The sequence below is a fragment of the Nicotiana tomentosiformis genome, chromosome 1, assembly GCF_000390325.3.
Source record: "Nicotiana tomentosiformis chromosome 1, ASM39032v3, whole genome shotgun sequence".
NCBI lineage: Eukaryota > Viridiplantae > Streptophyta > Magnoliopsida > Solanales > Solanaceae > Nicotiana > Nicotiana tomentosiformis.
In genome coordinates this window covers 39548190-39575840 of record NC_090812.1, presented here as the reverse complement: position 1 = coordinate 39575840, position 27651 = coordinate 39548190, and the positions used below count along the sequence as shown (strand labels likewise).

The following is a 27651-nucleotide window of genomic DNA, read 5'->3' as shown; positions in this document are numbered from 1 at the left end:
TTATAGATGACATATATTTTAACATAACATAAAAAATTGGTTTAGAGAAAACTTGGTCTTTATAGTGAATGTATGTTATATAAAAATGTTGTTATAGTGAATGTATATCATATCAATTTCATTCGAATAGCAAATTTGTTATCTCATAAAATAAATTTGGGTATCAAAAATTAGAAGTTCTTTAAATTTTACATATATTCCTAAACAACCATACAAACTATTATCCAACTTTATTCACTTTACCCACAATAGTACCCATAAATTATTAGTCTTTTAATACTTTCTCCTTATGATTTAGTTATACCTTTTAAGATATTTATCGTGAATAATTGACGAAGTATTTCGTTATCATAATTTTATACTTTAACAAATAAGAACATATAAAGAATTAACAAATATGAAGTTATAACAAAATAAAAGGAAAAAAAATCAATCTAATTGCCTATGTGATTTTTATCCCATTAAATTTTATGTTAAATATCAATAAATTTTAGAATCAAGAAAAAATATGATGATTGTACAAGAAGATATCACATAGCTACTGTTTTGATAATCTATTTTAGGCTGTTGTCACTTTAATAAACAATCTCTTTAAAGATAAAACATTAAAGATATATCATTTACATAAGTCCCAGTTTTATTCTTCTCATTATAATATTTCCTATTGTATTCTCTAAGATATGAAGAAAGAGCAACCACTGAGCATATGTTTATATAACGAATGTATACATTTCATAGTGTATTTAATTTTGATAAGGAAGCATTAGTAGAATATTGTTGCTATTTTATTCCAAATTAGATGTTTCCTTAATAGTATTAGACTATAATTGAGAGAAAATTTGAAATTTGAAATTATAATTCGAATTTTTTTTTTAAACTTATGGCATATACTGAATTTCTGTTTTTGATAAACTAGAAAATTGAACTTATGTTAGAGCAACTATAAAAGAATGTGCGCTTTTAATATATGAAGCATACAGTGCAAATTTAGAATATGCTACATTTTTCTTTTTTACATGTTCCTATTGGATATTAAGATTTTCTAAATTCAGTCTTCTTGTTAAACGAAATTTTCTTTAAGATATTATGATTATTTACTTTAGTACTCATGAAATTATCCCAAAGTAAAAAGGAAAAGAAAAAAGACAATAAATAAGGTGTTTAAAAACCCTTACTCATAGTTTTGAGAGTCACACTTCAGAAGTACTTTGTATTTTCTCTCTTCCCTCTCTTCCTCCTCAGCTCTCCTGCCACCTGCTCACCTCCCTCAGTTGCTCTGTTCTCCCGTGGCGTACAACTTCAGAAGCTCAGTGTACCAACACTTGTTACATAAACCCTTTTAGCCAAAAGGCTGAATTTTTCTCCGCAATTAAAGAAACCCATCAACATTAATCGCATCTTCAGCATTTTTAGCTTCTGTTTTGCACCATGAATGCCCCTATAATTGGTAATCTTGAGACCCCATCTACAAAGATTCTTATTTTTTTATTTCTGTTTTTTGAAATTTTCGTATATTTTGGGATTTTTTCGTCATGAAAGTACTGATAAGAATGTATGCAGGTGCACAGATACATGCCTTTTTGATTGAAATTTTATTATGACAAAAAGGTGAATTTTTATCTTAAAAAGGATAAAAAAGAAACCCAATAATTTTTGGCGCAGCTTCTGTATTCTAACCTTTTGTATTTGCACAGTGCTCCAATTTCTGTTATTGTTGTTGTTGTTGTTGTTTTTTTAGTTTCGTTTATGCTAACCAAAAAGCTAAATTTCCGCCTTTGAAAAAAAAGAAGAAGAAACACCCCTTTAGCATCTAAGGGCAGCTTCAGCAATTTTAGCTTCTATACTAATTTTATTCCATGAAAAAAATACTGCTTTCGTTTCTTCTCTTGTTCTTTTTAGGTTTCTTTTTGTTAAATTTTGATAAGAATGAATATAGGTGCACATACATAGGGATAAATTTGAAGTCTTTTCTTCTGTTTAAATTTTTTTCTTTTTGCTATGTGTTTAATTCTGATCGCATGCTTACTATTTGCTTTTGTTCTTTTGGGTTCTTTTCTGGGATAAAGATCCATTGCAGGGAGATTTCCCTGAAGTTATAGAAGAGTACTTGGAGAATGGGATCATGAAATGCATAGCCTTCAATCGTCGTGGTACCCTTCTTGCAGGTATAATGTGAATAACTCTTAACTGAACTTGTTTTCCCCTTTGATTGTGCTTTTGACACAACTAACATGAACTATGCAGGTTTTGGTTCTTCTTTTGACACTGGTTTTGCTGATTTTTTTTTTTTTTCTGTCATTATTATGAATCGTGTTTGCTTGGTCAGGGTTAGAATATTCATAGGCAGAGTGGTATGTAAAAACTTTTTAAGAGATAAATTTTATATAATTGTAATGCAGCTTTCTTGGGCGTCATGAAAGGCCAAAATTTGACGCTTCCTTTGGTCAAAAAGTTTCGCTTTAACCAATCATTTGTCCAGTGGATCTATCTCAATATTATTTCCTATAATTCGGTAGTTCATGTAGCTCTTTTGCTTCCATTCTTGTTTTTTATTTTTTGAATCATCATGTTTAATTAGATTAATATAATCAATTGATATCTTGAAACCAGTTGATATCTTGTTGGTGCTAAAAAGCTTAAGATTTTGGTTGTCGCTTTAGATTAATAACTTTTAGGAAAGATATGCTTGGTTTGTGAAACCTAAAATGCATTGAATTTTACAGCTGGATGCTTTGATGGAAGTTGCCTTATCTGGGATTTTGAGACCAGAGGCATTGCAAAAGAATTCAAGGACGAAGAGTGTGTTGCCTCAATTACAAGTGTTTGTTGGTCAAAGTATGGTCACCGCATACTTGTCTCTGCTGCTGATAAGTCCTTGACGCTGTGGGATGTTGTCAAAGGAGAGAAGATAACTCGGACCACTCTACAGCAAACCCCTTTACAAGCTCGCCTACATCCTGGGTCCTCTACTCCATCTATTTGCTTGGTGTGCCCCCTTTCATCTGCTCCCATGATTGTTGACTTGGACACAGGAAACATGACTGTTCTCCCTGTCTCGCCGACTGAAGGAGGAAATGGACTTGCTCCTACTTCAAAAAATAAATCTTCAGATGGATCTGCCCCATTTTCTCCTACTGCAGCTTGCTTTAATAAGTATGGAGATCTGGTTTATGTGGGGAACTCCAAAGGGGAAATACTTATAATTGACCATAAAAATGTTCAAGTTCGTGGTATAGTTCTTGTTCCAGGCAGCGCTGTTATAAAGAACATTGTGTTTAGCAGAAATGGACAGTATCTCTTAACAAATTCAAATGATCGCACAATAAGAATATACGAGAACCTTCTTCCCATAAAAAATGCAGTTACGGGTCTAGATGAAGCAACCAATGACCTGAATGAGCTTGAAGGGGTAGAGAAGCTGAAAGCTGTTGGAGCGCAATGTTTAGCGCTGTTTCGGGAGTTTCAGGATTCTGTCACCAGAGTGCACTGGAAGGCTCCATGTTTTAGTGGTGATGGCGAGTGGGTTGTTGGTGGTTCTGCCAACAAAGGAGAGCACAAGATCTACATCTGGGATCGGGCCGGTCATCTTGTGAAAATTCTTGAAGGACCAAAGGAAGCGATAATAGATCTAGCTTGGCATCCTGTCCATCCTATTGTTGTCTCTGTTTCGCTAGCTGGGGTAGTTTATATTTGGGCAAAAGACTACACCGAGAATTGGAGTGCTTTTGCTCCTGATTTCAAAGAACTTGAAGAAAACGAGGAGTATGTTGAGAGGGAAGATGAATTTGATCTCAATCCGGAAATTGAGAAGGTGAGGGTATTACTTGTTGAACTTCTTGAAAAGGAAAGAAGTATAGATAATGCGTCCTTCATTCTTTTCTTTTTCTGTTTTTTGATATGAACATGCTGCTGCAGGTTAAAGAGTCAGATGCTAATGAGGACGAAGATATTGATATTGTTGGCGTGGAGAAAGATTCAACTTTCAGTGATTCAGATATGTCACAAGATGAAATTTGCTTCTTGCCTGCTGATCCAATTCCTGATGCTCCAGAGCAGCAGGACAAGTGTGTTGGTAGTACCTCAAAGCTAGGAGAGAGCAACCAATCTGGATCCCCTCTTTCAGAAGAGGCTGGACAAAATGGGCAAGTGAATCACGAGTCCAGTCCTTTTGAAGGTGGCAAGACATTTTTTATTATACCTTAAATAAATCAAACTATTATGAATCCTGTGATTCAAGAACGTTACGTGAAAGAAAATGTTGATAAAATCTATATCCACTGCCCAGTTGACAGTCCTAAATGACAGCCTCCTAAGGTTACCAGCTCTAAGTTTAACGCTTATGTTTCAATATTTGCAGAATTTGTGTCAGGACTTTTTCTTGGATACCAATCAACTATGCCTAGATCCCAATCTCAAGATTTTTTTTGAGAATGCCCAATCTCAAGAACTTTTCTTGGATAGTGAAATTAATATTGCTATTAGATGACTCAAAGGTCTATATTGGCTTGAAAGTTGCCTTTGTTCTGTCTTTGTTATCTTAGGTTTTGTTTGTTTTTTGAGTGTATTTGTCTTTTAGTTTTCAACATATCACCATTTTGTGTTTTATCTTCCCTATTCGACTTGTCTATATGTTTTATTATGCGTGTTTGTAGTGCGTGAAAGACGCTGTCCTCAAATATTACACAAATAACAAATTTAACTCAAATATAGCACATATTCCACTGGAGGGGGAACAGAAGATATCTGTTTTAATAGAAAATATATGCAGCAAACGTGATTTTTATTCTTTGTTCATGAATGACCTCTGCTGTTAAGTTATGATGGGAACTCTTTACTTAGAACGAACAAAGATTTGGCTTCTTATTAGCAAATATGTATTCTTTATAGTTGTCAGGCCTCAGATTTCCCATTGTTGATGGACCCTTCCTACCTTCTGTCTTAAGAACCTGTAAAATAGGCTATGAAATTGTATCATGCCATTTGAACAAGTGAAGTTGCTCTTATAGATCAATTGTAAAACACAGCTTGGTCTCTGAAGATGTAGGGAAGTCACCATCTACACTGAAGCAGAACTGTTAAGAGTTCAATTTGCTCAGTAGTTCTGCTAGGAATCCTTGGATTTTTTCTTTCGTAATGTGCTAATAGGTATCTTTATCTGGGAAAACTTAATTTGACCTTGCAATGGAAAGAGAATGTGAAATTTAGTTACACATATGTATGAATCTTGATAGTAGATAACTTATAGTTAATCTTTTTTACTTTCTTATAAGTTAATACAGCCATTGATAATTCTGCTGCAGAGGACACAGGCACAACATGCTTGAAAAGGAAACGAAAGCCTTCGGAGAAGGTATTGGAGTTGCAAGCTGAGAAGGTTAAGAAACCCTCGCAAAAGACAAAACCATCTGGTAAACATCAAAACTGAAAGAATACCTGTAATCAGCTGGAAATTAATGAGTTCCTATCCAGAACATCTTAAACTTTTTGTTCCTTTTTTGTTGTTAAAAGGCCTCCTGTGGTAACCTTTCCTGTTTTAATGCTTGAGACATCACTCAAAACTTTTATTTATGGCCATTAGAGTACCACCTTTAATTCAGGAATGACAATGAGCATTCCTTGAGATGTTACTATAAACTCGAGTTCTAATGGATATAGTTTTTAGTTAGTTCTTGGTGCAACTTCATTTGCTGATCTGGGACCTTCCCCCTCCCCATGTAACTCTCTCTCCCTCTCATGCGAAGAGAAAAAAGTTTATGTGTTGGTGATGTTAGTTAGAGTTGATTTTCATGCATATGCATATAGAACTGAAACTACTTAAAATTGTCTGTCTTTGGTATTTTCCCTTTTAGATATCTCTTGAGTTGCCGCTCAACTCTTAAATACAGATTCCTTAAACTTCTTTATATTCTGTTCTTTCTGCATGCTGTCATGATATATAGCTGGCTAATAGTCGGATTTGAAGCTTAGTTGGGCTATTAATTAGGAGTTTGACTTTGGGCACTTATTTTTCTCTAAAGGACTGAATTTTAGCGAAAATATGCATAAGGGATGTTGGGTGAAGGAGAGACTAATCCAATTCTACTCTGTCAATCTTTTATTTTTCGTTTTCTCTACTTCATTGCTTTGAGAAATATGTAGCGTAGAACCCTATATTAAGCCCTCCTTAAAATTCGAAGTCAACTGACAAATATCTCAAAAACAAAAACGTAAAAAAACTGAGACGACCCTTTTCTCAATTGCAATGTGTTGCAAGGTATAAGTATTGTTTCTCCTGTTCAAAAGAAGAAGGGATCCTTACACAAATAGCCGGCGATATTCATTGTTTACTTTTTCTAGCCATATACATAGATTATACATTGATTTTACATACTTATGCACATAATACATAAATTATGCATATATTATACCTCAACCGGCTATGTGGTTGGGTGGGCGGCTATTTGGGTTAATTCTTCAAAAAAGAAGGTAGAAGTATTGTTTCTTGGGTTACTGTTAAAGGGTCTCCTTAAGTACTGGCTTACGCATGTTGTTTTGAGCTTCTTTGGTTATTCTATCATTTCATAGATGCTCAAGAATTGATTACGTTAAAATTTTCGAAATTTTGATATAACATCCATTTTAGTTTTCTGGTATTCTCACTTTTTTGGCATTGAAAGTTTTATGAAACTCCTAAATCTATCAATTCTTGCAACGTTACTAATTGTTTTTTTTTTAAAAATTCTTTAACCATTCTTTATTAGAGACATTGACGTAGTCATGTAGCAATGCACTATTCATGTTAATACAGTAAACAAAAAAGTAAATGTTATTTTAAAATAGGATCCATATTATGCTTTAACCAGGAAAAAAGAATAGAAAATGCACTAAAAGCCAGAATTTAAGCAACTATCTTTTATGCATTAGTATTAAGTATCCTTTCTCCTTAAAACCAACAATAAAATGTTCAATTTAATCTCCACAATTTTTTGGTGTAATTCGATTTTAGCAATCTGTTTTTTGTTCATTTTTGAGGAGTTTTTTTTTTGTGTGTGGGGGGGGGGGGGGGGGTAAGGGGGTAGGGAAAATGATGGGTCTGGTGAGAAATCGAAACTTTTAGCAGCTCTACCGGTGAGCTAACACTCAATTCTTGGTTTCTTTTTCACATTTTACTTGTTGTCCAGCTCATTTCCTTTTGTCACAAACAAGTTATTATGTGGTTTACTAACTATGATTAAAATTTTAAAATAAAAGTTGACTTTATTATAAGGTACATATAATTTGGTTTTGTTGTTTAAATGCTTGGAAGTAAAAACATGTAACTTCGAGTGACATTAACATTGCCAGAAATTTATCATCCAATGTTAAATTTGAGATTTCAAACCTTATAGTTGCTATATGCACATTTATAGCTATTAATGTAAAAGAAGTAGTGACATTCTGTATTTTTTAAGAACAAACTAACTGGTGACCATGCTTTGGAACTGCTTAGGATGCTTTTTTTGTTGAATTTTTTTTACTTCATGTCAATCAAGTATGCCTCAGTAAAAAATTAAACCTATTTATTTAAAATTCATTGTCTTGTTTAATTGTAGACAGGGCAAGAAGATGCAATCATGCAATTAGAATAGGAATAAACATTTCTCTAAAATAAGGAAACAAAATAATCCCAAGGTTCATGAAATGATTTAGTTTCTTAATAATTAAGCTTGAACTTACTGAAATCAATTTGTTCACTAAGATAAGGGATTAGTATGAATTACAAGTATGTAACAAAGAAACAAGCTAATTAGATCGATATGGAAGTGAAATTCTAATAGTAAATTGGTAGAGTAATGGAGTTTTACCTGTAAAAAGTAAGTTTTGCAGAAAAATCTAATAGTAGTCAATCTTATGGTATAAAATAGGGAAACAAAATAACTGTGAGTAAAAAGGTTAATTTCCGTCATAGATATTTTACCTGTAAAAGCGGTTATCAAAGAATATGTTTCTACCTATAAAAGATACATTTCTTAGAGAATTATGAATTCGTAAGTAAAAATAATTCGCGTGTGTGCGTGTGAAGCAAAAAAGGTGAGTTACAGGTATCTAATATTAATGGATAAGTAGATCAAGTAATTAGATTGGTATTGACTGTAATAAGGAAAAATAATCTTAATTATTAAGTAACTGCTAATGTTGAGATATGTCTATGAATCAATCTTACGTACAAAATGAGGAAACAAATTAATGTTTGGAGTAAGTAATAATAAATTGGTTTCCTAAAAATAAATTACAGATATCTGATTTGGTTAACTAAATTAAGGAAATTAGTTATGGGTGTTCAAAATGATTAGATTGACATTAATATTTCAAGGAAACAAAATTCTAATAAACAAATATTATTGATCTCAATTTACAAAAGAGGTAACAGATTAATTTCGGTATTAAGTAGATGTGGTTTTGATTAATGTAGAAACTGCTCTCTTCATTTCATTTTATATGACGGTGTTTTGTTAGACATGGAGTTTAAGATAAAACAGAGAAAACTTTTGACACAAACTAAATCTATATAATGTACCTCCTTGTCAAAAAGTGTATATCACATACCAAAGATCCCCTTAGTATTTAGTGGTTTATAACATGGCATGTGGCCATGTTATTCCCTATAAGAGCATGTTATCATGGTAAATGAAAATGTTAGTACTAAAGAGTTTCAAATATAAAAAGGTTTTGGTCTTTTTGGGATAGACCAAATAGGAAAAAGTGTCGTACAAAATGGAGTGAGAAGGAGAAAAAAGGGGATGGAAAGAGTATAAGAAAGTATATTATCAACCTTGAGAAAATTGATAAATATGAACTGTCAGTCCCCTATGCAGAGATTATTAAGTGACAAGTGATATGATCAGATATATTATTTCTTTGTTGGCAAAAGTATTGTATTCACTGTTGAATGCAGCGCCCTTGATGCTTCATAATATTTACAAATTTAATGTCTAGTTAGGTCAATAAATCTAGATAATCATCTAGGTATAGTACATTAATTTGGCTGCACCACAAAGACGTTTTCCTAGACAATGTTGTTTCAGCTTTAATGTGGAAATGGCCTTCCCTCCAATGCACCTCCTATTTCTGCTTCCAATGTTGGCCATGCTATACATAATGGGGTCATTTCTAGAATTCCTAGTTCTGAGTAGAATGACTTTTCCACGTTGAACATGTCAGTATAATTGTTCTTAGCATCACCTACTTGCATTGAACAGAGGTAAAAGCATATTTCATACCTCTCTGGCCATGTCACGATGTAAAAGGAGGTAGATTAACTGTTTCCTCCTCATTTTTGCACATGGAGAACCAACTACTCAGCTTCTAATTTTCTTCTTCAGATTTTCCATAGTTAAGGTGCTTCCTGGCACATAATGCAGTCAAAGGCAGCCTGTTTTGCGTAAAATGAGCATTTCATTGATCTTGTCCGTTCTCCGAAACATTACATCCTCTTCTAGATCTGTTCCAACTTTGTGCATAATTTGGAATAAATAGTCTCTGTCAATTATTGTGTGGTGACTGACAGCGTGATAAGACCAGATCTTATGCATATGACATAATATGTAATAAGCTTGGCTTTTCTGTGAGGTGAAAACTAGCCACATATTCAAAGCTCAAGCTTCGGAGGAAAGTGTATTTAGTACTTTGACTTTTGGCTTCATCTGCTAAACAGAAATACATACTAGGGAGCTGTTTGGTGGCTCTATTTTGTGAAACTTTAAGTTTTCTACCTTAGATTTCTTTTCTCAAAAAGATAGTTCAGTACATGTCCTTAGCAATGTTGGACAAGCCTGGAATTTATGAGTGAAGAATGAATGATGTGATAAGATAAATGAGCCATCCATAAGTTGCTTGTATGCTCAAAGCTCAACATTGAAGTTAAATCAGATATAGCCGAGAAGGAATATTTTTTGGAGCATCGAGATCATCTTCCAAAGAGAAGCCGAGAGGGAATATTTTTACCAAATGCAAAGTGAATTACTCCAAAATGTAGTAGATTTTATATATATATATATATATATATATATATATATATATATATATATATAGAGAGAGAGAGAGAGAGAGAGAGAGAGAGAGAGAGAGAGAGAGAGAGAGAGAGAGAGAGAGAGAGTTGTGGGTATTTTAGAAACAAGTACTCGTTATTTTGGTTCACTTCCAGATGGTAGGTCGATTATCTACTGTAAAAGCTGAGCTTAAGAGTAGATTATATCATATTCATCAGCCAAGACATGGTTTGGCAAGCCTAACCTTGTAATTGGGCTTGGTTGACAAATTAAAAGTTGCTATTGCTTTTGTTTGACAAATTATGATGTCAATACGTATGTAGTATGCGAGAGTTTTATTCTTTTGCTTTCTGCTAATTTTACTTTGAGTCTATTTTCTTGTGCTTAAACTATTTAACCTTGGTTTTGACAGTAATTATAAATTTCAACTTTAAGAGACTTTCTGCTATAGTAGCTTTAACCACCAACTTTAACAAGTTTTTATCCCACAGTAGCTTTGACCACCTCACTACCTTGTTCCCTACTAGTTTCTATCCTAAATGCCACAAAACACTCTGCCATACTTCGCAACTGTGGTAACCTTTTGGATATCATTGTCATCCTAAATATAGAGAAGGGGAGTGGGGACTGGGATTATTAAGGTGTGAAAGTCATGAAGGAAAGTTGTAGGATTAGGATATTTTGTAGGACTAGGACGTGAAAGCTGTTTACGTACGTCCTGTTTCTTATTCATTTTCTCTTTGCCTTATGCTGACATTACCTCATATCCAAGAATAAGTTATGATCTAGAATCATTCCCTATTATTGTGAAACCTTTTTCATTATGCTTTCTAATAATTTTACTGCATATCTTGACATTTGCAGGTTAATATCTGATCGAGTCGAAGCAGATTAAGAGATTGCTTCACTGGAGGTCAGGTTAATTTGTACAACAGTAAGCTGTGAATTAAGTGTAAACAAGCTAGTGATTCCATCTATAAATGGGCTGTAGAGCGCATTTGATGCTGCTTTGAAGTTGTCCAGACTTGCACCAACAAACAGATTTTTTAGCGGAGTGGTAGCAGTCAATCCAGACACTTAGAAAGACTAACTGTTAACATGAACTGACATTAGAGCATTACATTAGATTTATCCACTGTTGATGGGGCAGCGTCTGAAGAACTTTGCCTTCTTTCATGGATAGAGATTGACCGATGCTTGTATATTCAGCATGTAAGGAGAATCTGGACTGCAAGGTTAGACGATGTTGGGGTTGGGGGGGTGTCTCCCATGTACCAGAGCCATTCAAAGCTTGCTTATATTACAGTAACTCTAACAAATTATGATTAACTTAGACTTGAAAGAATTATTTATTTCTACATTTCACATATCCACTTTTCAATCCCATCTCCTTTTATTTGCACAAATTAAAAGTATCACAATTCAAGTAAATTTGTACATTTTTACATAATTGAAGTGTTGTTATTTACTCAGCTCTCTCAGGCCCTATGGAGTGATAAAGATAAGCCCCAAGTGCCATAATCACCAGCACAGCCGCTCCAGCATTCACAAGCAGTTGTCTCTCTTCATTTAGCTCCGCAAGACTTTTCTTCAAATTGCCAATACTGGATTCTCCACCAAGATAAGAAGAGGTACCAGCAGCTACTTTACCTGTAATTTGCCCGTCTTTTGATTCTTTGTGCACAACTTTTTCTTGGAACTTCTCTATTAATTCTTTACTCTTTTCAGCAACCTTCTTTCCTCCTGCTTCATGGCTCTCCTTTTTTTCAACTTCCTTGCCACTTTTGACCAATTGTGTTCTGTTCTGATCCGACTTGTCTTCTTCTTTACTCTTTTGAATCTTTGGCTCAATACTCCCTACTAGACCTTCCAATATTTTCTTCTCATCTCCTTGTTTTCCCTGTATTCCTCTAGAATCTTGATCTTTGTCTACACGTTGAGGCTTTGGCAACTGAGCTGTGGGTTTTAAAGGGGTTGGTTTTCTTGGGTTTTCGATAGTTGGATAAGTTGTTTTGGGAGGAAAATCAGTATCCTTTTGAGTCTTTGATGATTCAGCAGTACTCCCCAGTTGATCTTCCAAGACTTTCTTCTCATCTCTTTGTAATTCCTTTCCTGCTGTAGAATCAAGATTTTTGACAACATTTTGAGGCATTGGTAATTGAGCTGTGGGTTTTAAAGGGGTTGGTTTTCTTGATGTTTCAACAGTTTTGGGAGGAAAATCTGTAGTATCCTTTGGAGGAGTTTGTTTTGTGGGTTCGTATGATAATTGTTTGGGCATTTTGCAAGGCATAGTGATGGTAAGGATTCCATTCTCAAATTTGGCATGGATACCTCTCATGTTAGAGTCATCTGGTGCTTGAAAATCTTCTTGAAAACGATTCCATTTGTTGCCTGCTACAAATCGTTCTCCACGTACCCTCACTGTGTTCTTTCCTTCTGTACTAACTCTAATGTTCTCCTTCATGAAACCTGCAGCCAAATAAATCAAAGACAATTTGAAGTTCTATTCTTGATACATATTATTAAAGTGTTTCAAGTTAATGTGAAGTTTATATGCTTTCTGTTCTACCAAGATACATAATCTGAGTTTTGCAATTTTTGTGATCCTGTAGTTCACTATGAACTATGGTAATAGAAATTTCACGTCTTACAAAATCAACTTGGTGCGAGGAGAATAACCAAAAAATAAAAATTACACGCGAGGGTAATGACATTTAGGAATATGGCCCTTAGTCTTGCTCATAAAAAACTTAAAATAGTTATAAGAGATCACCCTTTTGTATAGCTTCCTCTTAAATATTTGTATCCAAACCCAAATACATGGAACAACCAATATATTGGTATGACATACGTCATTTTTTAAAATTATGATTGAGTTACAAATCTAAACTCTTCAAATATTAACCGGGATTAATCAAAGGAAAGGCAAAAAAGATATCAATGTTAAAACATATTCTACAAAGTAAAATGTTAGACCATCACTCATTTTCTTTAATCCTTTATTCAATTATTTATATTAACTCTTAAAAATAAAACCGTGCATGTAAATTTCTTTTTATCTCCTATTCTATCTATGATTCGAAAAGTTGTAAAGATCATTAAAAATGCGAGTCGCTAAGCTCACAAAAGACTATCATTATTACTCAAAAGATACCTTTCTTAGCCGTAGCTACTTTATCGGCCTTTTAGTTTTAGCTAAGATCAAGTAACAATTCTGAGGAAACAGAATTCGTTTTAGTTTTCTATGTTTCTCCTATCTGTTTGAACGATCTCTTCAAGCTTACCTATAATTTCAATTTTCAAACAAAGTATATGGACTATCATCAACGTAACAAAATATGTTTCAGTAATTCACATAATTAGAAAAAAATAAGTTTTGTAGCAGAATAGAAATAATGAACAGACCAGGAAGATAAATAAGTAGTTTTTCAGCCTCTTCCTCTTTATGCCGCTCATAAACTGGCCTAAAATCTTCATAAACTGGTCGAACTGCCACTCGCGGCGGCCGATTAGGCCGAACTCCATCACCTCTTGGTCTCATTGCCATTTAACACAAAAAAAGAAGTGCAAATTTCTATTAAATTCTCTTGTTTTTGCTTTTGTCAATTATTTGAGACTTTGTGAGCTTTGATGAATGTTTTTTGGATTACAATATCTTCCATTTTATATGTGTGTGTTTGCATTGCATGGGACATCAAAGGCTTTGAGAATTGTAACTTTTGGTTTTGTTTGTTTCCTTAAGGATGAAACTATTCCAATTTCATTACTTCAATGTTGTGGTTGTGGTCGTTTGAGGTTTGTCCAATTGGAGAAGGTAAAGCAACAAAGTTCTTTGTTTGTGCTACACACTTCCCTGGCCAGGACAAAGAATTTCAGGCCATTATTTATATTTTGTCACCTTTTTAAATGTCTTTGCAAATTATAACGAACTATAAAAAACTTTATGAAGTGGTCTAAAGTTGTCTGGAAGCGGTAGCTTAAATTTTTTTATACTTCCGATTGTGTACTGCATGGGTTATATTTGCAAACTTTTTAAAACATGGACAAAACATAAACAGTGGCCTCAAAAGAAATTTATTTACAATTATATTAGTTGTATATATTTTGTATGTCGTTTCTACACCCGACATACAAAATATATACAATTTGTTTATGTCTTCTTTTTCGAGTTTCAATCTGAAATTTCAACCAAAACCACCTCGAATCTTCACCAAATTCTTTTAAAATTGAGATATAAACTCCAAAGGATATTCCCAAGCATTTGCAACAATACCTAACCCGAACAAATAATAATTTCACAAATTTTAATTTTTTGAATTCAAAACTTTGAAGCTTTTTAATGGCTATCAATGGAGTTTTTAATGGATTAACAGGGTTTCCAATTCAATCTACTTGCTTTTGATTAGTACTATTTAGTTTATTGATTCCATCAACCTTAAAAAAATCTACTTAGACAGATTAAGCTAAATTAAACAAGCAAATCTGTAGATTACAATAAATAGAGTGTTACAATTTAAAAACAAAAGGTCGATTGAACTGAATTGCGAATTGCAATGTTCTAACTTCTCTGTTTATATAGTGCAATTAATTTTGTTATTTAGCATTTCGATTAAAAAAGGTTTGATCTTTGTTTTGCTTCGAGGATGGCTGCTTTCATTTGAGAAGCGTATTGTACTTTTTAATGGAAAGAGAAGTCCACAGTACACATGGAAGGCAAGTTTGGAGATGCCTTTTTAATGGTATTTTATAAAATTTTATATATAAATGGTAAATTGTACTTCTTCCGTTTCAAATTAGATGAATTACTTTTTTTTTAGTGTGTTCCAAAATAAATGACACATTTTTAAATTTGAAAATAATTCAACTTTAAACTCTTCATTTTACTCATTTTACTCTTAATGAGAAGCTTTTATAACCACACAAATGTCATGGCCCAATAAAGCTTTTACCCCTTAAGCTTTTAAGACCACAAGTTTCAAAAGTCTTTTTTTTTCTTCTTAAACTCTGTGCCGAGTCAAACTATTTCGTCTAAATTGAAACGGAGGGAGTATATGATAACGTAATTAAGTGATAACCTAAGGGTAAATAAGTTTATAATATGGTACTTGTGATGACCCAAAATGTCATCTTTAAATTAAATAAGTAATTCTATGTTCTAAGACCTCGAAAAGTACCATTTATCATTTCTCGACTTGTGTGCACAGTCCGTACAATTTTCCGGAAAGTTTTTTATGTGAAAAATAGATTAAAATAGGAAATAGAGCTTTAAAATTCAAGTGAGTTGACCTTAATCAACATTTTTAGCAAACGGACCCGGATCGGTATTTTGACAGTTTCGATAACCCCGTATCGTAATTTGGGACTTGGGTGCATGCCCGAAATTTAATTTAGAGGTCCCTAGCTCAAGTTATGACCATTTAACGGAACTAGCAATTTAAAGGCTAAATATTTCAAGTTTGACCACGGGGTTGATTTTTTGATATCAGAGCCAGAATCCGATTCTGAAAATTTAAACAGCTTTGTTATGTCATTTATGACTTGTGTGCCAAATTTGAAGTCATTCCGGATTCATTTAATATGTTTTGGCACGAGATTTGCAAATTGAAAGTTTAAAATTCAAAGTTCGAATCGGGGTGTGAATTATAATTTTAGTGTTGTTTGACGTGATTTTAGACCCCGAGTCAGTCCGTATTATGTTACGGAACTTGTTGGTATATTCGAATGGGGTCCCAAATACCCCGAAAGTGAAATGGATCAAAATCGGAACAAGAATTGGACTTAAGCAAAAATCTGAAATTTGGGTTCTGGTATAATCGCACATGCGAAATTTTGACCGCAGGTGCGAGCTCGCAGAAGCGAGACATCCATCGCAGATGCGGCCCTTGTGCGCAGAAGCGGACGTCGCAGGTGCGACATTTTATCCGCAGATGCGGAACCTCGCATGGCAGCCCCTTTTCGTAGATGCAAAATTTTTCTCGTGGATGCGAGCTCGCATGTGCGAACCCAGGCACCGCAGATGCAAAAATGCTAGGTAGAATACATAAAATCGGGTCTTAGCCATTTTTACTCATTTTTTTGAGTAATAAGTCTCGGATTTGGGCGATTTCAAGGGGGATTTTCACGACTTTGAACTAGGTAAGTGTTATTTATCATAAAGTGATTATATTTCACAAATCCATGTCTATATTCATCATATATTTCGAATTTAGATGGAAGAAATTGGAATTTTTGTAAAACTTTTCAAAAACAAAAATTTAAGATTTGAAGGTCCATTTGATATCGGAATTGGACAAATTTGGTATGGTTGAACTCGCATCGGAACGAGTATTCGGATTTTGTGAGTTTTTTCGGGATTTGAGACGTGGGTCCCACTGCCGAATATTTTAATGAATTTCGAATTTTTATCCGAAAAATTTATAAATTCATATGGAATTAATTCCTATGATTAGTATTGAATATATTAAATTGTTTGTGAATATATTTGAAGCTTTCGGAGGCAAATTTAAAAGGAAAAGTTGTGGTTGAATAATTGATTGGAATTTACAAAGCGAGGTAAGTGTCGGGGTTAACCTTGACTTGAGAAAATAGAACCCTTAAATTGTTTGTTATGTAAATTGAATGTAAGCGACGTATAGGCGAAGTGACGAGTGTCTATACGTCGTCAAATTAATTATTTGCCTGCTTACTTGAAAAATCATAAATTATTTTTAATCATAAATTAAATATTATAATAATTATTTCTCTCTCATTCTTTGTCAAATATTAATTCTTGAATTCCTGAATTAATTGTTACATGTTATTTGAATTATGTGTCTTAATTATTATTTGACATTTAGCATATTAAATATTAAACTGCCTATTTGCTTCCCGATTTCCATAATAATTGCTATTTGTTATTGATTGCTTCATAATTAAATCATAATTATTGTATGCTTGTTGTCTTATGATTTTTATATTAATTATTGCGTTTATTGGGGAATTTCTTCTATAAGAATTGATTGGTAAATGAATATGTTGGAGGAGCGGGTTGCACGCCGCAACAAGATTGATTATAATGAAAATATTGGAGGATCGGGTTGCACGCCGCAACAGACTTATTAAAAGTCAATATTGGAGGATCGGGTTGCACGCCGCAACAAACTTATTAAAAGTCAATATTGGAGGATCGGGTTGCACGCCGCAACAGACTTATTAAAAGTCAATATTGGAAGAGTGGGTTGCACGCCGCAACAGAACTGAATGTGGATATATTGTAAGAGCGGGTTGCACGCTGCAACAGAAATAATGGAAATGATAATTGGTTATGACTGCTGAGTTGCTTTCAATCATTATAAATGAATTACCTGATTTATTCTTCTTATTGTTGTTGTTACTAATATTGCGTACAAGTTAATGTAAGTGAACCGCCTTAGCCTCGTCACTACTTCATCGAGGTTAGGCTCAGCACTTACCAGTACATGGGGTCAGTTGTACTGATACTACACTCTGCACTTCTTGTGCAGATTTTGGAGTTGGTCCCAGCGGCGTACCATAGACTTGCTCGGATTTCAGCTATCAGAGGAGACTTGAGGTATAACTGCATGGCGTCTGCAGTTCTGAAGTCCCCGTCTATTGTACTTTAGCTGTGTGTTTATTTCCAGACAGCTTTATATTATTCAGACCTTTATTTGTATTTATTCTAGAAACTCGTGCACTTGTGACACCAATTTTGGGATGGTATTTAGACATCGTTATTATTATGGATTATTTTAAAATTGCTTCCGCATTTATTTCCTTGTTATTAATAAATTTAAAATTATTTTAAAAATGGATAATGTTATTCTAACGTTGGCTTGCCTAACAAGTGAAATGTTAGGCGCCATCACGGTCCGAAGATGGGAATTTCGGGTCGTGACAGTTGGTATTAGAGCACTAGGTTACATAAGTCTCACGAGTCACGAGCAAACTTAGTAGAGTCTGGAGGATCGGTACAGAGACGTCTGTGCTTATCTTCCAGAGGCTATGAAGTTTAGGAACAAGTTTCACTTCTATTTTACTCTGTCGTGCGATTTATTTCTATCATTGACGATTGAACTCTTCTATTCTTGTCCTCTCGCAATGGCGAGAACATGCACTGCATCTACAACTGGACAGGAGCCAGAGCCCCCAGTGACAGCTATGATTAGGGGCAAAGGCTGAGGCCGATGTCACGCCATAGGCCGAGGTAAAAGCAGAGGTAGAGCTCAGTCCAGAGCTTGAGCATCCACACATGTTGTAGAACCTTAGGTGGATCTTCAGGAGGAGGTTGCAGTTCAAAATGTACCAATTGGACCAGTTCAGGTCCCGGAAGGTTCATAGCCACTCCAGCAGCCCCGCCAGTTGGGGTAGTTCAGCCAATTATTGTGACACATACCGGTGATAGGCCCCCCACGTCTTTTGAGGCCTTATTGAGACTGGATAAGTTCACTAAGCTCTTTCCAGTTCACTTCAGTTGTACACCTTCTGAGGACCCACATGATTATCTTCAACGCTCTCATGAGGTGCTGTGGAACATGGGTATAATTGAGACCAATAGGGTTGATTTTGTTGTATTCCAGATGACGGGTTCCGCCAAGAGGTGGTGGAGAGATTATACATTGACTAGACCAGTTGGATCGCCTGCACTTACCTGGGAGCAGTTCTCTCAGCTATTTCTGGAGAAGTTCCTTCCTATCACACTGAGGGAGGATTACCAAAAGCAATTTGAACGTCTACAGTAGGGCAGTATGACTGCTACTCAGTATGAGTCCCGTTTAGTGGATTTGGCCCGTTATGCTCTCCTTTTACTACCTACTGAGGGAGAGAGACTGAGGAGGTTTATGGAGGGACTCACTCATCCTATCAAACTTAAGATGGCCAAGGAGACCGGGAGTGAGATTTCTTTTCAGGCGACTACTAATGTCGCGAGAGAGATCGAGATGGTTCTTGCACAGGAGGGAGGACAGAGGTCTGATGAGAGGCCTCGTTAGTTCGGTGGTTTCAGTGGTGCCTCGTCTGGAGGCAGGGGTACTTATGCCAGGGGTCAGGTACCTAGAGGTGGAGGTCAGACCGTTAGAGGTGGAGGACAAGCGGGTAGAATACGTCCTAGAGGTGGAGACCCAACCGTTGTTATTATTTATTTTATGGTATGGCAGAAGTCGTTACATCAGGTGGTGTCGTTATGGGTATGACCTCAATTTAAAATATTGGAATAATTTCCTTAACTTGATTCGACTCTGAGTGTTAAGACGAGTCCTCCTATTGTGCTCCACGTATGTGAAAGCTTTGTAATTCTATAATCTACTTATGTGTTTACTCCTGTTGGGAGATTCTATGGAGATAACTACACTTATCATTCCATGTTGGTCACTAATAAGAGCTGTAAGGCTAAATGTGGCTTTCTGTTGCTCATTTCGGTAAGTTTTGATGTGATTTACGGATAATTAATTACAAATTATGAATTATATGCCCTATCAGTGTAAGGTTCATTATTTGTTGTTATTTTGTGTAACTGAAATTATTTAAAAGGAGAAAAATGAAAATTTTCGATTGGCACGATATGCATATTACTTGTGATTCAGAACTGAGGACGAGATCATTCCTTTTTAAAAGAAAATAAATTGATATGTTTAAACAGGGCTACGAGCTACGGTGGAAGTTATATAAGGACGAGATCCTTGTGATGAAAATTCTTGTGTTTAAGCTCTCCCTTGTGAAATTAAATTTGTACTATAGTACTAATAAGGAGTCATGCCTGTTAGGCTTATTTGAGAATTCTTGTATGAAATTCTCTGTGCACATTTGCCAAAATTCGTGTTTGTAATTATTGAATTAACCTACGAAGTAGGTGCTCGCCCAGGTGGCGTTAAATGTTTCTCATTAGTTCGGGTAAATAATTATGAGGTCTTCATGCCTCGCATCTTGTTATCAATATTGTGAAGGTTTGCAACGCGATTCTTTTTTACATGAGGTTAATTTGCAGTTCAGTAATTGATCATGAACAACTATTAAGAACAAATATCCGTTGCCAAGAATTGATGACTTATTTGTTTAGCTTCAAGGTGCCAAGGTATTTTCGAAGATTGATTTGAGATCTGGTTACCATTAGTTGAAGATTAGGGCATCTGATGTCCCTAAGATAACTTTTCGGACTCGGTACGGGCATTACGAGTTCCTAGTGATGTCATTTAGGTTGACAAATGCTCCAACAACATTTATGGATTTGATGAATCGGGTGTTCAAGCCTTATTTGGATTCTTTTGTGGTTGTATTCATTGATGATATCTTGATTTACTCCAGCAGCCGAGAGGGGCATGAGCAGCATCTTCGAAGTGTGCTTCACACCTTGAAGAATAATCAGTTATATGCCAAATTTTCAAAATGCGAGTTTTGGTTAGACTCAGTTGCCTTTTTGGGACATGTTGTATCGGCAGAAGGCATAAAGGTGGATCCTAAGAAGATTGAGGCTATTCAAAATTGGCCTAGACCTACTTCAGTTACAGAGATCCGGAATTTCCTGGGTTTGGCAGGTTATTATCGTCGGTTCGTGGAAGGATTTTCATCTATAGCAAGCACCTTGACTAGACTAACCCAGAAGGGTATTCCATTCAGATGGTCAGACGAGTGTGAGTTGAGCTTTCAGAAGCTCAAGACCGCTTTGACTACGGTGCCAATATTGGTATTACCCACAAGTTCAAAATTGTATATGGTATATTGTGACGCATCTCACATTAGGCTTGGTGCAGTATTAATGCAAGATGGCAAGGTAATTGCATATACGTCGCGTCAGTTAAAAGTTCACGAGAAGAATTATCCTGTTCATGACCTAGAATTGGCAGCCATTGTTCATGCGCTGAAGATTTGGAGGCATTACCTCTACGGTGTCTCGTGTGAGGTATTTACTGATCATCGTAGCCTTCAGTATCTGTTCAAACAAAAAGATCTTAATTTGAGGCAGAGAAGATGGTTAGAGTTGTTGAAAGACTATGATATCACCATTTTGTATCACCCCGGAAAGGCCAATGTGGTGGCCGATGATTTGAGTAGAAAGGCTGTGAGTATGGGCAGTCTTGCGTATATTCCGGTTGGTGAGAGACCATTAGCTACAAATGTTCAAACTTTGGCTAATCAGTTCGTGAGGTTAGATGTTTCAGAACCCAGCCGGGTTCTAGCTTGCACAGTCGCTCGGTCTTCTTTATATGAGCGCATTAGAGAGAAGCAGTATGATGATCCTCATTTACTTATCCTTAAGGACACGGTGTGGCATGGTGATGCCAAAGAGGTTGCTGTAGGGGAAGATGCTGTTCTATGAAAGCAGGGCCGTATTTGTGTGCCTAATGTGGATGGGCTTCGTGAATTAATTCTTGAAGAGGCACATAGTTCCAGGTATTCTATTCATCCAGGTACCACAAAAATGTATCAAGATTTGCGGCAACATTATTGGTGGAGGAGAATGAAAAAGGATATAGTTGCACATGTAGCTCGATGTCTGAATTGTCAGCAAGTTAAGTACGAGCATCAAAAATCTGGTGGTTTGTTTGAGAAGTTAGAAATTCCTGAGTGGAAGTGGGAGCATATCACAGTGGATTTTGTTGTTGGGCTCCCACAGACTCAGAGAAAATTTGATGTAGTTTGGGTCATTGTGGACAGGCTGACCAAGTGAGCACATTTCGTTCTAGTGGCAGTTACCTATTCTTTAGAAAGGTTAGCTGAAATTTATATTCGTGAGATTGTCCGCCTTTATAGTGTGCCTGTGTCTATTATTTCAGATTGAGGTACGCAGTTTACCTCACATTTCTGGAGGGCTGTACAGCGTGAGTTAGGCAAGCAGGTGGAGTTGAGTACAACATTTCATCCACAGACAGATGGACAGTCAGAGTGCACTATTCAGATATTAGAAGATATGCTCCGCGCTTGTGTTATAGACTTTGGAGGTTCTTGGGACCAATTCTTGCCACTTGCGGAGTTTGCTTATAATAATAGCTACCAGTCGAGTATTCAGATGGTTCCATATGAGGCATTATACGGAAGGCGATGCCGATCACCAGTTGGTTGGTTTGAACCGGGAGAGGCTCGGTTATTGGGTACCTATTTGGTACAGGATGCCTTGGATAAGGTTAAGATTATTCAGGATCGACTTCGCACAGCTCAGTCTAGGCAAAAGAGTTATGCCGACCGTAAAGTTCGTGATATTGCATTCATGGTTGGAGAACGAATATTGCTTCAGGTTTCACTTATGAAAGGTGTAATGAGGTTCAGAAAGAAGGGCAAGTTGAGCCCTAGGTATATCAGACCCTTTGAAATTCTTGAAAGGGTGGGTGAAGTAGCCTACAAGCTTGCATTACCACCTAGTTTATCAGCGGTTCATCCGGTGTTCCATGTGTCTATGCTCAGGAAATATCATGGTGATCCGTCCCATGTGTTAGATTTCAACTCAATCCAATTGGACAAAGATTTGACTTACGAGGAGAAGCCGGTGGCTATTCAAGCCCGGCAGGTCCGACAGTTGAGTTCAAAGAGTTATCCTTCAGTTCGGGTGCAATGGAGAGGTCAGTCGGTAGAGGCATCTACCTGGGAGTCCGAGTCGGACATGCGGAGTAAATATCTACACCTTTTCTCCAGCTCAGGTACTTTTTCTAATTCCGTTCGAGGACGAACGTTTGTTTTAGAGGTGGAGAATGTGATGACCCAAAATGTCATCTTTAAATTTAATAAGTAATTCTGTATTCTAAGACCTCGAAAAGCACCATTTATCATTCCTCAACTTGCGTGCGCAGTCCGTATAATTTTTCGGAAAGTTTTTATGTGAAAAATGGATTAAAATGGGAAATAAAGCTTTAAAATTCAAGTGGGTTGACCTTAGTCAACATTTTTAGCAAATGGACCCGGATCGGTGTTTTGACAGTTTTGGTAACCCCGTATCGTGATTTGGGACTTGGACGTATGCCCGAAATTTAATTTGAAGGTCCCTAGCTCAAGTTATGACCATTTAACGGAACTAGCAATTTAAAGGCTAAATGTTTCAAGTTTGACCACGAGGTTGACTTTTTGATATCGGAGCCGGAATTCGATTTTAGAAATTTGAATAGCTCCGTTATGTCATTTATGACTTGTGTGCCAAATTTGAAGTCATTCCGGATTCATTTAATATATTTTGGCACGAGATTTGCAAATTGAAAGTTTAAAACTCAAAGTTCGAATCGGGGTGTGAATTATAATTTCAATGTTGTTTGACGTGATTTTAGACCCCGAGTCAGTCCGTATTATGTTACGGAACTTGTTGGTATATTCGAACGGGGTCCCAAATACCCCGAAAGTGAAACGGATCAAAATCGGAACAAGAATTGGACTTAAACAAAAATCTGAAATTTGGGTTCTGGTATAATCGCACTTGCGAAATTTTGACCGCAGGTGCGAGCTCGCAGAAGCGAGACATCCATCACAGATGCGGCCTTCGCAGATGCGGCCCTTGTGCGCAGAAGCGGACGTCGCAGGTGCGACATTTTGTCCGCAGATGCGGAACCTCGCATGGCAGCCCCTTTTCGTAGATGCGAGATTTTTCTCGCGGATGCGAGCTCGCATGGGCGAGCCCAGGCACCGCAGATGCGAAAATACTGGGCAGAATACATAAAATCGGGTCTTAGCCATTTGTACTCATTTTTTTGAGTTATAAGTGTTCGGATTTGGGCGATTTCAAGGGGGATTTTCACGACTTTGAACTAGATAAGTATTTTTTATTATAAAGTGATTATATTTCACAAATTCATGTCTATATTCATCATATATTTCGGATTTAGATGGAAAAAATTAGAATTTTTGTAAAACTTTCCAAAAACAAAAATTTAAGATTTGAAGGTCCATTTGATATCGGAATTGGACAAATTTGGTATGGTTGAACTCGTATCGGAACGGGTGTTCAGATTTCGCGAGTTTTTCCGGTATTTGAGACGTGGGTCCCACTGCCGAATATTTTAATGAATTTCGAATTTTTATCCGAAAAATTTATAAATTCATATGAAATTAATTCCTATGATTAGTATTGAATATATTAAATTATTTGTGAATATATTTGAAGCTTTCGGAGGCAAATTTAAAAGGAAATGTTGTGGTTGAATAATTGATTGGAATTTGCAAAGCGAGGTAAGTGTCGGGGTTAACCTTGACTTGAGGGAATAAAACCTTTAAATTGTTTGTTATGTGAATTGCATGTAAGCGACGTATAGGCGAAGTGACGAGTGTCTATACGTCGTCAAATTAATTGTTTGCCTGCTTACTTGAAAAATCATAAATTGTTTTTAATCATAAATTAAATATTATAATAATTGTTTCTCTCTCATTCTTTGTCAAATATTAATTCTTAAATTCCTGCATTAATTGTTACATGTTATTTGAATTATATGCCTTAATTGTTATTTGACATTTAGCATATTAAATATTAAACTGCCTGTTTGCTTCCTGATTTTCATAATAATTGCTATTTGTCATTGGTTTCTTCATAATTAAATCATAATTATTGTATGCTTGTTGTCTTGTGATTTTTATATTAATTATTGCGTTTATTGGGAAATTTCTTCTATAAGAATTGATTGGTAAATGAATATGTTGGAGGAGCGGGTTGCACGCCGCAACAGGATTGATTATAATAAAAATATTGGAGGATCGGGTTGCACGCCGCAACAGACTTATTAAAAGTCAATATTGGAGGATCGGGTTGCATGCCGCAACAGACTTATTAAAAGTCAATATTGGAGGATCGGGTTGCACGCCGCAACAGGCTTATTAAAAGTCAATATTGAAAGAGCGGGTTGCACGCTGCAACAGAAATAATAAATATGATAATTGGTTATGACTGCTGAGTTGCTTTCAATCATTATAAATGAATTACCTGATTTATTCCTATTATTGTTGTTGTTACTAATATTGCGTACAGGTTAATGTAAGTGAACTGTCTTAGCCTCGTCACTACTTTCTCGAGGTTAGGCTCAGCACTTACCAGTACATGGGGTCGGTTGTACTAATACTACACTCTGCACTTCTTGTGCAGATTTTGGAGTTGGTCCCAGCGGCGTACCATAGACTTGCTCGGATTTCAGCTATCAGAGGAGACTTGAGGTATAACTGCATGGCGTCCGCAGTTCTGAAGTCCCCGTCTATTGTACTTTAGCTGTGTGTTTATTTCCAGACAGCTTTATATTATTCAGACCTTTATTTGTATTTATTCTAGAAGCTCGTGCACTTGTGACACCAATTCTGGGATGGTATTTAGACATCGTTATTATTATGAATTATTTTAAAATTGCTTCCGCATTTATTTCCTAGTTATTAATAAATTGAAATTTGTTTTAAAAATGGATAATGTTATTCTAACATTGGCTTGCCTAACAAGTGAAATGTTAGGCGCCATCACGGTCCGAATGTGAGAATTTCGGGTCGTGACAGTTCTAGTATCTATCAACGCGCGTTGCAAGTTGATAATGACACGTGATGATTTAAACATTTATTTATATAAAAAAAAAATATAATTTAATTAATTAGAGAAATTTTATGTATAATAATACAACAATCAACTAAATGCCAAAAAATATTATTACATTAGCGTAATACATGAATTTAAAATAAAAGGACATCATCAAAACTTACACAAATGATCAATTTTGTCATGTTAGTTAGATAATTATGTATTATTGTTTAAAAGTTTTTAATGTGATGGTATCTTAACCAACATTTCTTTGCGGACAATATTGTTTTGTGTATGTTTCCTCCTAATGCTTTGGTTACTCTGCCTTAACCAGAACTTTTGTTGTCGATCTTGATATCCCTCTTGAAACATACAGTTATTCGTGCAAGAAAATATATTGCGGTAAATATAGTCCAATATTTAGGATGTTTGTCCTTGTGCTTTATTTATTATATTTGCAAAATATAAACATACTAAAAATTATTTTCACACAAATTTAAAAGAATATTCCTTAGTTTCGAAAGACGAAAGTTGAATTCAGGGATAAGAATATACTTAGAAGCATATTGACCAATATCATAATTTTTGCATGTATGACATTATTGTCAAAACTTCTATGTACCATTTGTGTGCTATTACATAAGTTATTCGGCGTATTTAAGTTTTTCAGTAGCATGACAAACAACTTTTTCTTCAAAATCAACATATAGACAATGGAGGATCAATTTTAACTTAGTCTATTATATATACTGTGACACTAACATACGTAAGAAATAATAAACTTGACAACAAATATGTATGGTAGAAAGTCATTTGGTATTAAAGTATTTAAGTATTGTTCTTGGTAGTAATTATTCATATTTTTTTCAGCTGAGTCAAAAGCAGAAAAACATTTTATTTTACTATAAAATTTTGCAATCAACCTTTTATTTAGTCGATCAACATATTCATTTCTGTTAGCTAAGATATCTTTTTAATTCTATCATATGATTTGCACAAATTGCATTTTAATCTAGTGATAGAAATATTTCTCTTATTAAATGCACTACTATTACCATTGGGATTGATAACCAAGTGTTCAGGAAGACCCAAATCATCTTTTATTGGATGCTCTTCTTCATTTCCAACACGAAGCAAGAAGACACTGAATACTGAATTTGTTCTCACTTTATATTTCTTGTTAGTTGAATCTTTTTCATTTGAGGCCCGAAGTATAACTTTCCCAAGCTAGCTTTTACCGTCTCTTCTTTTGTCGATTTTGGAATTACTGGTAGTACTTGACATAAATTACCTCTCAAACCATCAATGTTTCATCAAACGGTTCATTAATATCCAATATATCTCTAGAATTCCGGGCAATTATTTTGATCGTTTGACACTTAGCCATAAGTGCTTTATTTCATAGTATCAATTTTGTTTTTCTTATAAAGTTAGCATCCTTGCTCTACTTTGATATATTTGTGATGGTTATTTAAGTTGTTTGAGGAGGTATATCAAATCTAAAGTTGGTGGTCTCACAATAAAATCGTTGTTGGTACACCACTTGCTATTATTGCTAGCAGTGTCATGCCTCTTGATATGATATTTGCAAGTAATGCATGACATCGAAATTCGATTCCACCAAGGGCATCTACAAAGAATAATCCCGTTATAGCAGAGTCGACTCTTTTGTAATACAGTCTTGAAAGCTTATTCTTTTTTAGGATTTAGCTTTGATTGTGCTTCTTCAGACACTTGTATAGCAATTTGATTCTTAATAATATACTAACATTTTTACTTTGTGTTCTAACGCTCTTTTTATGGAATAAATTTATGTATCCTAAGATTTTTTTAACTTGAACAAGAATTTTACTCATATGACGAATTTAAAAAATAATTGAATTGGATTCTCTTGCTAAATAATTAATTAAAAGATTTAATTATTAGTTTTAACATAAAAATAATTTATTCTATGATGATTCAGATCTTAATATTAGTTCATCTCTTTTTTTGAATATTTAATCTTAATTATAATTTTATCCACCATAAATTTTATTTTCAAAGAGTAAAATATTGATATGACATTTCACTTTTAGATCTTTATGTATGTAGAATCATTATTGGTATTGACTCTTGCCAACCATTTTTTTTCTCTTTCTCACACATTTATATTCTTAAATATTTTCTTAGTTGTTGTTTAATAATTGGGTA

The 27651-nt window shown here is 35.1% G+C and overlaps 2 protein-coding genes across 6 annotated transcripts; one reads left to right on the top strand and one right to left on the bottom strand.

The window, feature by feature from the left end:
* Positions 1-1178: 1178 nt before the first annotated feature.
* Positions 1179-11393, top strand: LOC104103682 (protein RBL). 5 transcript variants are annotated; one of them, XM_070181537.1, is made up of 6 exons: positions 1179-1447; positions 2067-2165; positions 2724-3811; positions 3916-4177; positions 5301-5408; positions 10872-11393. In XM_070181537.1, the coding sequence occupies exons 1-6, from the start codon at positions 1429-1431 to the stop codon at positions 10874-10876; spliced, it is 1581 nt and encodes a 526-aa protein (XP_070037638.1). In that variant the 5' UTR covers positions 1179-1428; the 3' UTR covers positions 10877-11393. The 5 variants fall into 5 exon arrangements, with proteins under 5 accessions (XP_070037638.1, XP_009609900.1, XP_009609898.1 ...); XM_009611605.4 differs by lacking the exon at positions 10872-11393 and adding an exon at positions 1561-1608 and having other exon boundaries at positions 5301-5665; XM_070181539.1 differs by having other exon boundaries at positions 1180-1447; positions 3916-4174.
* On the bottom strand, positions 11377-13779 carry LOC104093299 (inactive protein RESTRICTED TEV MOVEMENT 2). The gene is made up of 2 exons (XM_009599032.4): positions 13413-13779; positions 11377-12476 (listed from the first exon to the last, which is right to left on the bottom strand). The coding sequence occupies exons 1-2, from the start codon at positions 13552-13554 to the stop codon at positions 11473-11475; spliced, it is 1146 nt and encodes a 381-aa protein (XP_009597327.1). The 5' UTR covers positions 13555-13779; the 3' UTR covers positions 11377-11472.
* Positions 13780-27651: the final 13872 nt, after the last annotated feature.

Excerpts from the sequence above, each read along its gene's own strand:
- LOC104103682 (XM_009611603.4), top strand. Across the intron at positions 3,812-3,915 it reads TCAATCCGGAAATTGAGAAG|GTTAAAGAGTCAGATGCTAA; the intron begins GTGAGGGTATTA and ends ATGCTGCTGCAG. Across the intron at positions 4,178-5,300 it reads GTCCAGTCCTTTTGAAGGTG|AGGACACAGGCACAACATGC; the intron begins GCAAGACATTTT and ends ATTCTGCTGCAG.
- LOC104093299 (XM_009599032.4), bottom strand. The coding sequence starts at position 13,554 with ATGGCAATGAGACCAAGAGGTGATGGAGTTCGGCCTAATCGGCCGCCG. Across the intron at positions 12,477-13,412 it reads ACTACTTATTTATCTTCCTG|GTTTCATGAAGGAGAACATT; the intron begins GTCTGTTCATTA and ends ATTTGGCTGCAG.